The 9,844-nt window shown below is 37.8% G+C and overlaps 1 protein-coding gene across 1 annotated transcript; it reads left to right on the top strand.

The window, feature by feature from the left end:
* The first annotated feature begins 2,861 nt into the window (after positions 1-2,861).
* LOC139733155 (MICOS complex subunit Mic10-like) lies at positions 2,862-8,861 on the top strand. Its single transcript, XM_071643996.1, has 4 exons — positions 2,862-3,044; positions 6,036-6,083; positions 6,750-6,859; positions 7,967-8,861. The coding sequence occupies exons 1-4, from the start codon at positions 2,963-2,965 to the stop codon at positions 8,042-8,044; spliced, it is 318 nt and encodes a 105-aa protein (XP_071500097.1). The 5' UTR covers positions 2,862-2,962; the 3' UTR covers positions 8,045-8,861.
* The last annotated feature ends 983 nt before the right edge of the window (positions 8,862-9,844 follow it).

Genomic DNA, 9,844 nt, shown 5'->3' with positions numbered 1-9,844 from the left:
CTTGCCAATTGCTGCATCTATCGCGTACAACGCCGTTGTGATCACGAAATCTCTCTTCAGATTATAACTGTAAATGGATGTTGGTGTCAACGTCCAACTTTCACTTTCGATTCACAGTAGATCGTTGTTTCAAAACGGTTAAAATTGTAATCCTTTCTAGAGTCTTATTAGAGCACTCGTGGTAGCATACAGTCACGAGATCCTCACACGCATTCAGACTGCACAGTACACACACACTTCTTGACTCCTGAGTGTGTGCGATTTTATTTATGTACAGTAGTATGGGTTACCTGTGAGTTCATTGCACTGTGTCGTGCAGTCCCTGATGACTGAAGCTAGACGAGAAAACAATCAACTGCGTTTCGATGGGTATGGTGATGCAAAATAGTCATGTATAACAAGAACGGAACAAGAGGATAGAAAGTACGAAATACTCTATCCGAATGCTAAATACAATGTACTTCTAGTGATCCTTGAAAGACAATGAAATGTACAGAGACCTTTTTAGTATAGTCATCGAGCTATCTTATATCAGACATTACGGTGAGTTGACAATTCCGCAATGGAAGATTTTATTGTTAAATTTCAGTTTGATATTTGGCCGCCCGGGTCTCTGACAATCATAAATGGACTGCAATGTGATGAATGAAGTCAGAAGTCTGATCTGCCCATTATAGTTTTTGTATCCAAAATAATATGAATGGTTAAACTAGGAAAATATCAGTTTAATCATGAATAGTGCAAAGTTTTGATTAGAATACGTGTATTAAATAGATTGTTTATTGAAGATAAAGGAGTAGGTCCCTATTGTCAGTCCCCTTTCGTGGAATCTATTTAAAGATACAATACCCAGCGTTACGCCCTCCACACTGACAAGAGTACATTTGCGCCCCGACTATCTGGCTAACTCGCCACAGTCCAGTTGCTTGTGACGACGTACTGAGTCACGATTTTTTTTTTTTTTTTAATTCTGCGCATGATGCAATGCCATATTGCATTGATACATGTATTATCATCTATATGAAAGACCAATATTCTTTCATCAAATATATTCAATGACAAAACTGACGAATTTTCATACTACTTGATTCGATTCGAGTTCATTTCCAAATGCTTCTTCACGTGTTCAATTTGATTTTTTTTTGAACGAGTGAAGCCAAACAAACCAAGTGGTGTATACTTCGCTGAATTTCTGCAAAAAATAAAAAGGATGATTTGGTGTTACAAAATAGAGCCAGGCCCATTACTAGGATCAATTTTATGAGCTCATTCCCCCTCCCTCTAGTTACGCATAAGAACGTTGTAATGAGGTGCATGACAACGTCATTCAAGCTGGTGCGAGACTATGGTTTGGCCAACTTAATTTACGGTGCCTATCCATCACATGGCTGATGCCATGTTTTTAAAAGTGGGGGGGGGGGGGGGGGGGGCACTTCCGGGTTTCATGAGCTAACAAGCAAAAAACAAAACAAACCCAAAATAACAACAAAAAAGGCCTTCAGTGCGACATCGGGTGCCACTTCCAGGTTTCTTCAGCTGTCAAGCAAAAAAAAAATGTCTTATGGTCTTCAGCGCATCTTCAGCTCAAAAGCAAAAAAAAAAAAAAAAAAAAAGAGAAGAAAAGAAAAGAAAAGAAAAGAAAAGAAGTCTTCAGCGCAAAAACAATTAAAGGCCTTGTTTACCACGCTCAAAGACTTCATTCTAGTTGTTTTGTTGTTGTTTTTTCTAGTGCCACTGCCGGGGGGGGGGGGGGGAGCCAACACTCTAAATTCGTTGGATTAAAAAGTAATCTAATAGACCATGGCGAGGGAAAAATCCAAATAAGATTATTAATTTCAAATCTAATGGATATAATTTCTAATAAGTTAGACTAAAAATTTTAATCTTATGTGGATTTTTCCCTCCTCATGGTCTTATTAGATTACTTTTTAATCCAACGATTTTAGAGTAAAAGTGGAGACACCCTTTGTATTTCTATGTATACGGGTGCAAAAAAAAAAAAAAAAAAAAAAAAAAAACGTGGGGAGCCCGACCCGCCCTCCGCCGACCCTGCCAGTGGCGCATCTCGAAACTTTGTCCATTTGCCAATCTGTACATCGATATCCAAGTAGAACGAGTCCTTATTTCGCAGAAAGAGAGAGGGGAGAGAGAGAGGGAGAGAGAGAAGGGGAAGGAGAGGGAGAGAGAAAAAAATGGTGAAGATTAGAGTGAGAGTCTTTTGTTTAATTACAGTACTTGTATTTTGTTCATTAACTATCATCGATATTACTGTTTTATAACCCAAATTCAATTGAAACTTTAATATCAATGCTTTTACCTATTTATTCTGTTCCTCTGTTTCACAAGATCCAGAACTATAATACCTTGGGTATGCCTTAGTGTGTGTACTACCTTGTTGTCCATAATTTCTCTTCAAAACACACAAGCTGCAAGGGCGCATGCAATGGGTGACACATTGCAATATGTAGTGTCCATAACGCTATACCACCAAAAGATGTAAGCCTTTTGAAGGTTGTTTTAAAAAATACATGACAGATAGAATTTGTTTTCTTTCAGCGCCAGTAATGATCATCTCATTTTTCCAGATACATCTTGCTCTTATATCAATTCTGAATTAGCGCGCTTATATTATTCGCGCCCCGCGGTGACGGGTCGGCCAAAATGATAATGGGCGAGTTGACGACCGCAGCCTCATATCTCACTGTGGTCGAATTTTTACAAGGCGAGTCCGTAAGCGCGTACAGCGAAATTGTCTGACTATTTCAGGTTGGAGCAAAGTAACATTTCGTACGTCCAGATTGCACTGCACTGCTCCCAGCTAGCCAGCAATAACACAGCACATGTACCCATGCAGCATTGGACACCGGCTCACAACGGGAACTGTCGGCTTGCTAGGTCTCTAAACGTATTAGAGTCTAGCGTTACACATCTTTATCTTTTACAGTGCTGTTAAGCAGAGATTATGGCTGATTCTCCGACGAGAAGTGAAGATGTCCTTGGACAGAAATGGGACAGATGCATATCCGACACTTTGATTAAAGTTGGTAAGTTGTTAAATGAGGCAGTGAGTGAGTGTGCTCGTCTCGTTCGACTTGGTTGGGCAAGACACCACGCGACTAGACTAGTCACTAGTCTAACGTTTAAAGATTCTAGAACTTGAGAAGGTATCTACTGACCGATTAGTAAACGAGTCATCTTCTTCTGCTAGACTTTCAATAGAGCCTAAAAATTCTGTTAAATTGGTTTCTACAGTTTGTCTGCCTTTATATGTTATGGCCTCATATAGTCCTGAGGATTATTGCAATGACTTCGAGAGTGTGTGCATATAAAAAAAAAAAATTGCAAGGGCAGTCTCATGTGCACGATGCCGGATGATATGAGTGGTGCATATGATTATATACTAGAAGCGTTAGATTGTATAATTCTAACGTTAGATCTAGTAGGGCCTACATGTAGGCGGAGATTTACCCCCCCCCCCCCCCCCCCAAAAAAAAAAAAAAAAAAACCACCTACATTTGTAATGTTACAATGTAAATTTATTTGTAGACATGGAAATAGATGGACGTCATTGTGCTAGTAGAACCCTAAATACTGTAAAATTTATGTCACCTAAAGAGAAACCTGATCTCATCCTCTATTTACTAATACAATAATTGATAGTAATACTATTACTAAAGTTAGACAGTATAATACTATTTTATTAAACAAGATAGTATTATACTGTCTAACTTTAGTAATAGGCCTACTATAAATGTTACTGAATTTTAAAGAGTATGAAAATGTCTAACGTCAGACCTCTAGACTGTAGAAATCCTACGAAAAGGATAAAGCAAGCTGCCCATAATTCAACCGTATTAAACAGTATTATTGACTTAAACACCATCCAAAATTTGACAGCCCACTACACATGTAGGCCTTACCATTAGAAACCTAGATGCTTTTGCATGCAGTCAAATTTTGGCATGGGAAGTCGAACCTTGGTGCAGAATCTTTTTTACTCCTCCGAGCTCCCATCAGATGGCAATATATAGCTTCTACCTACTGTTCCCAGGTTGAAGTCTAGAAAATCTACTCTAATATCACTAATGTGCTGATATAAAAGTTCTGCAACCTGTGAATATACAGCATGTTGTCTCATCTGTAGGTGGCTGTGTTGGACATGAAATTTAAATCAACTTTAAAATTTGAATTATCTTTAATTACTAACAACCTTGTAAGTCATACAGAGATGTTAGATAAGTTATTAACAACTCACAGCAGGTAAAATTTGGTTTCTCCAATATAGTATATAGAGTCCTCGGTGTACTTAACTGTACGTACTGTCCAGATTGATGATTTTTCCTGATTCAGTCAAGCGTAGACTGTAGTATGACAACTATCCACTTGAAGGATTTGGAACCTGTGTGCATGCTCCAGCAGCCCATCACTTCTCTGCATATTGGCTGATAACAACAACAACATTTTCTACATTTACATTCACAGTCATGAAGAGATCATGAATATTCATGATAGGTCCATACGAAGTGGGAACATCAATATCGATGGGAGCAACATGTTCACAGTCACTCAAAGCTAAACTTTCAAACATTTCATCTGTACAATGAAGTGCCCCAGGGTTAGAACAAAAATATATCATATAACATACGGGTAAAATGAGACAGGCCTCATAAACTTGTGAACCTACTCGTATGTAATTCTCCAGTTGCCACTCTACTGTGCATATTGTAGACCTGTTTTATTTGAAGTCTACATGATCATTGTAACTTGAAAAGGAAATGGTCATGTTGCTTATGCCAGGACAAAGACTCTACCTGTCACACAACTGAGATTACATAGTTTTTGCCTCTGGCTCTGGCTCTGTAGTTGCTGCCATTTGAATAACAGGAGCAGTGATACTATTTGGTAGATAAGTGTTAGTTTTAGCTCATAAATGCCCTAGTCTCCACAACCCCAGGCCCCACCCGTTAAAGGACAAGTTCACCTTCATAAACATAAGGATTGAGAGAATGTAGCAATATTAGTAGAGCACATCAGTGAAAGTTTGAGGAAAATCAGACAATCCGTTCAAAAGTTATGCATTTTTGAAGTTTTTGTGCAGTAACCGCTGGATGAGAAGACTACTGCAGTGTATGTATAACTTAGATGTCACATGCGTACAACAATATAAGGAAAATATAAAGAGAATTTCACAAAATTCTATCTTTTGAAAAAAAGTACACATTCCCCTGACTCGTTACCGACAAATGTTATGGGTAACATTATTCCCCCCGCCTTTACAAAGAGGCAAGTCAAGTGCTCTCTTATCATGCGAAAAAAGTGAAAATATGTTGAATTTTCTTTAACATTTTCTTTATACTGTTGTACGCATATGACTCACAAGCTGTAGTAGTCTCCTCATCCAGCGGTTCCAACACAAACATTTTAAAAATTCATAACTTTTGCATCGATTGTCCAATTTTCCTTAAACTTTCACTGATGTGTTCTACTAATATTGTTGCATTCTCTCAATCCTTATGTTTATGAAGGTGAACTTGTCCTTTAAAAAGAGAAAATACACAATACATACATCAAAAAAAAAAACAAAATTATCCTGTCTTCTTCACGTTAGCCTGCTTCCTTCAAGTTCAATCTTGGAAGTTTATGTTATTGGAAGTGTGACCATTCTTTGTTCATGATTACTGCAATTTCTTTACCCCAACATTGACAATATAAATTCAGTATGTATGCCACTATGTATGTCTGAGAGTGCAGTGACACCCTATAATGATATGGCAGAATAAAGACTAGGGCTCACTGTACTTCCTTCAATCTTTTCTTTGCTTTCTGTGGCTACATTGTATTTGCTTGGCTGTTGACTTACAGTCTCCCTTGTTTTGAAAGTTACTGTCAATTTACTGTCGATGAATATGAGTTGTTTAATCCTGTTAATTCTAATTGATCCCCTAATGTCATGTTGTCATCTGTAGACTGTAATCATAAATGTTGATTTGTAAAGTGAACATTTACTATTACATTTTCATTCTTTAATTGCACAGCTGGAGGTCTTGGACTTGGAGTAGTTTTCTCAGTATTCATCTTCAAAAGTAAGTTGCTCTTTACTTCGTACCATGAAGTTATGCAGCATATTGCATACAAGACCAGAAATACACATAGTTCTTGGTATGGGAAAGCTTGCCAGAAATTGGCAGAAATAAGTGTAATGTAGAATGAGCTCCAAATAAAGCGGCAATCCACTACCGTTGTTGTGAATGTTAGAGAGCAGCTAAAGAATACAGAAGTAGGATGAAATAAATGAAGATCTGATGAACAGCCAAATGTCATGAGGCCTATTTATCATCATCAGACCAGAGGAAAATAAGCCAGTATGTTTGATGTTCAAAGGATTTATATATATATTTTTTCATACATGTACTTCTAAAGGGGGCTCTGTGGTGTTGTGGATAGGACTCTTAACATTGAAACAGAGGCCCACAGTTTGACCTGCCAGCAATGTGAATGGGTTTCTGGCAATGGCGGGATAACTAATGGCAAGGCTGTCTGGAAAAAATAGTGATAATACATGTACTAATAAAGGATTTCCCGTAGAAAATAAGACCATATCGTCGGCTGAGAATGAGGCGGACGTTAAGTTGCCTCTAAACCCATAGTGTTTGAGATAACTAAACGCCCTTCTCATTCTTAGCCGATGATATTATCATATTATACTGTATTCTTTTATAGTGATGTTATTTTGACAATTTCAACAACAGGACGACCATGGCCCATTGCCTTCGGATCTGGAATTGGACTTGGCATGGGCTATGCTAATTGCCAACATGATTTCAGGGATCCATTCAAACTCCATGGAAAGATTGTCAAGGTGGGTAACAATTTCACATATCACTGACAAAGGGGGAAAAAACCAAACAAAATTTAATGGATCCATCACTCACAGTGATGACCACAGCAACTGAGCAAGCCACCAAGGGCCACATAGTGCCTTGACCCTCGAGACATCAAAGATGTAACAAAAATGTGTGCCCTGTTAAAAAGTCTTTCACATTGTGTATTCTTCTTCTTCCAGTTAAGTACAGACCGCCATTGGCGTATTATCGTACATACTTGTATTACAATGTATATGTACTAGAAATATTTAGGAGCGTTTAGGGAGTTCATAACGTGATAATTAGGCTTGTTACCCAATCCCTCAACATAGTTATTGATGTCAAGAATGATGCTGATAATAAGTTTATTCTGTTAATTGGGAATGCTATAAAATAGCACATAACATCAGAGATTTTCTCAAAGTAATTGCTGTCATTATAATTACATTATAAATACATACACGTGTATGTACAAACACAAGTATTTGTTCCATCTCTGTTGTATTGGAAGTGAAGTGACGTTGCTACCAGTGTGATTTTGACTTTCGAGCAATTTTTAAAAATTGTGTGCAGAACTAAATGTTTCAATAAAGTGCACTTGCATCTTGATCCTGTAAAGGGATGGTGGCTATGATATTTACAGACATAATGGCAGTGCTTTTATACTTTATTTAAGCTTTATATGATTTATGCTGTACTTATTATGCTGTTCATTCCCACAGTATGTTACAGATGTTTCATAGCTATACATGCTGTACTGATCTTTTTAAAATACACTTCTTTTGTCTGCTTCATTCACTCAGCAATATTTTCCAGCAAACATTTCCAGTACAGATTCTAAAGGCACTGATGGCTAGCAAACACTGAACTTTTTACCCCTCCCAACATTCTCTTGGTTCCCCCTCCTTTCCTTTTTCTCTGTTCTTATCAGTTTTTTCCTCTTCCTCTTCTTCCCATCTCTTTGTCTTTCTTCATAGTAACATACATTCCATCTGCTTCTCTTCCTTCTTCACTTCTTCTTTTCCTTCTTGAATTCTCCTGTGTGATCTTTTATACCATCTGTACCTCCCAGCATTGATGTTTTCCTCCTCATCTGCTTCCAGGTTCTACCGGATGTTGTTGCAGACACAACCAAAGCAGTAGAAATGCCAGCTGTTCCCGAAACGGCACCGTCGTCATAGCAACTGGAAGGCATGCATTACTGATGCACCATCAGTGTTTTAAACTATTGGTATATCTTGCAGGTGGTGTGGATATACTGTATACACCGTATCTATATATGAAGAAATGCTTTGCTGGAATAATTCCAGCCAAACAGTTTCTTGACATGGATTGATCTATGAACTTGTTGCATGGCATGACAGTCTTATGATATGACTCTGTGTATGAAAAGGCCAGAGTCTACAAGTGTATGCTTGTTGAACACTCGTTGATATTTTAATGGTATCATATTCAGGCAGATATATTTGTGGTGTCAAAGGGATCATTTACTGTCTTGAAAAAAAAACAAAGAACATACACACTTACCATGAGTTCTTTGCAAGATTATCAATTTCTTAATCTGTGGTCGTTTGAATGTTGCTGTTGTAAGCACTATTTTTTTTTTTTTTTTTTAATACATGTACACTGTACGTTGTACATTGGGCCTAAATCATGGGTGACTAGAAAATGCTTTGATGACCAAAAGTAATGCATGCAGAAGAGAACCCAGGAACATATATTTTCTTTTTCATAAAGCATCTGAAACCTAAATTTCAGCCAGCCAGTCAAATTGCAGTAATATGGACCTCTGTTGACTATTACAGATTAATTTGTTTGTTCATTTTAGGTTTGTTTGTTTGTTTTTGTTATGGTCAAGAGGGCATAAGTTTCGTGGAAAAACTAATCACGCATGGATTTAGTATGTAAGTGGCAAGACAGAGTGCTCTTGTAAAGGTTTGATGTATGCCATTCTGATCTTGGTAATCCATCAGGTAAGATTTCATTGTGACATGTGATAAGTCCAAAAAAAAACAAACAAACAAACAAACAAACAAATAGATTAAAAGAGTACAATGGGAGATATGTTAGTATGGATTTGTATGTACACATGCCAGCAAAATTACTCCACTTTACTGTGGTATTGGTATTTCATGCCTTAAAGTGGGCAATTTTAGAACCCATGAAGAGGTTGTTGGGATCATGAGAGTAGTAGAGCATTTTATTGCATCAGCAAAGGACAGTACAGTTGGACGTCATGTGGTCTCTTTAGCATTTAGAATGCTATACAAATGTATATTCTGAAATTTGTGCTGGTTTCGCTAACAGGCACTTGGTTGCGACTGTAAAGACGTGCAAAAATACTGACAAAAATGAAAAAAGCATTGTGATCATGACCCCCTTTCGCTGGTCCAAGACCGGCACACTTGTATTACATTAATGTAGAGGCAGAACCCTGATACCACTAACATTTTAATAGCAGTCACTGGTAGAGTCTAGTAATGCTAGCACTACTTCACAGAATTCTCTCTCTCTTCAAAACCTTTGTATTATTTATTTATTTTTTGTTGCAGTTATGAATAATGAGAAGACCACAAAGTGTGAAATTACGCAGCTCGCGAAAATTTGCGATTAACAGGCAATCACAAAAATATCTGTATGCGAAAATATCAGCGTGTACAGTACAGTGTTTTCTCAAGTCTGAATGTATGTGTGTGTGGGTGTGGGGGGGGGGGGTTAAGTGGCGGGGGAGGTCACTTAATTGATTAATGAGATCTACACAGTGCTCTGTACGAGAAGGCAAATGCCAGGCAAATTCCCAGAGTGCATAGTTTGTGAAGTGGTTACGATTTATATGACATGATGCGATTGAATGTGCTGAAGTGTGGAGCAAGAACGTTGTAGCCATGTAACTTACCATGTCATATTTGTGTAAATATGGCTACATGTGTAGCCTGTGCCCGGGTGAGAGGCTTTTGATTATAAATTTATGATGAATATCA

This window comes from Diadema antillarum, unplaced genomic scaffold (assembly GCF_040938485.1).
Source record: "Diadema antillarum isolate AM-2024a unplaced genomic scaffold, OU_Dant_1.0 seq00000462_RagTag, whole genome shotgun sequence".
Lineage (NCBI taxonomy): Eukaryota > Metazoa > Echinodermata > Echinoidea > Diadematoida > Diadematidae > Diadema > Diadema antillarum.
The sequence above is the reverse complement of the archived record's forward strand: the minus strand, read 5'-3'. Positions and strand labels throughout refer to the sequence as shown.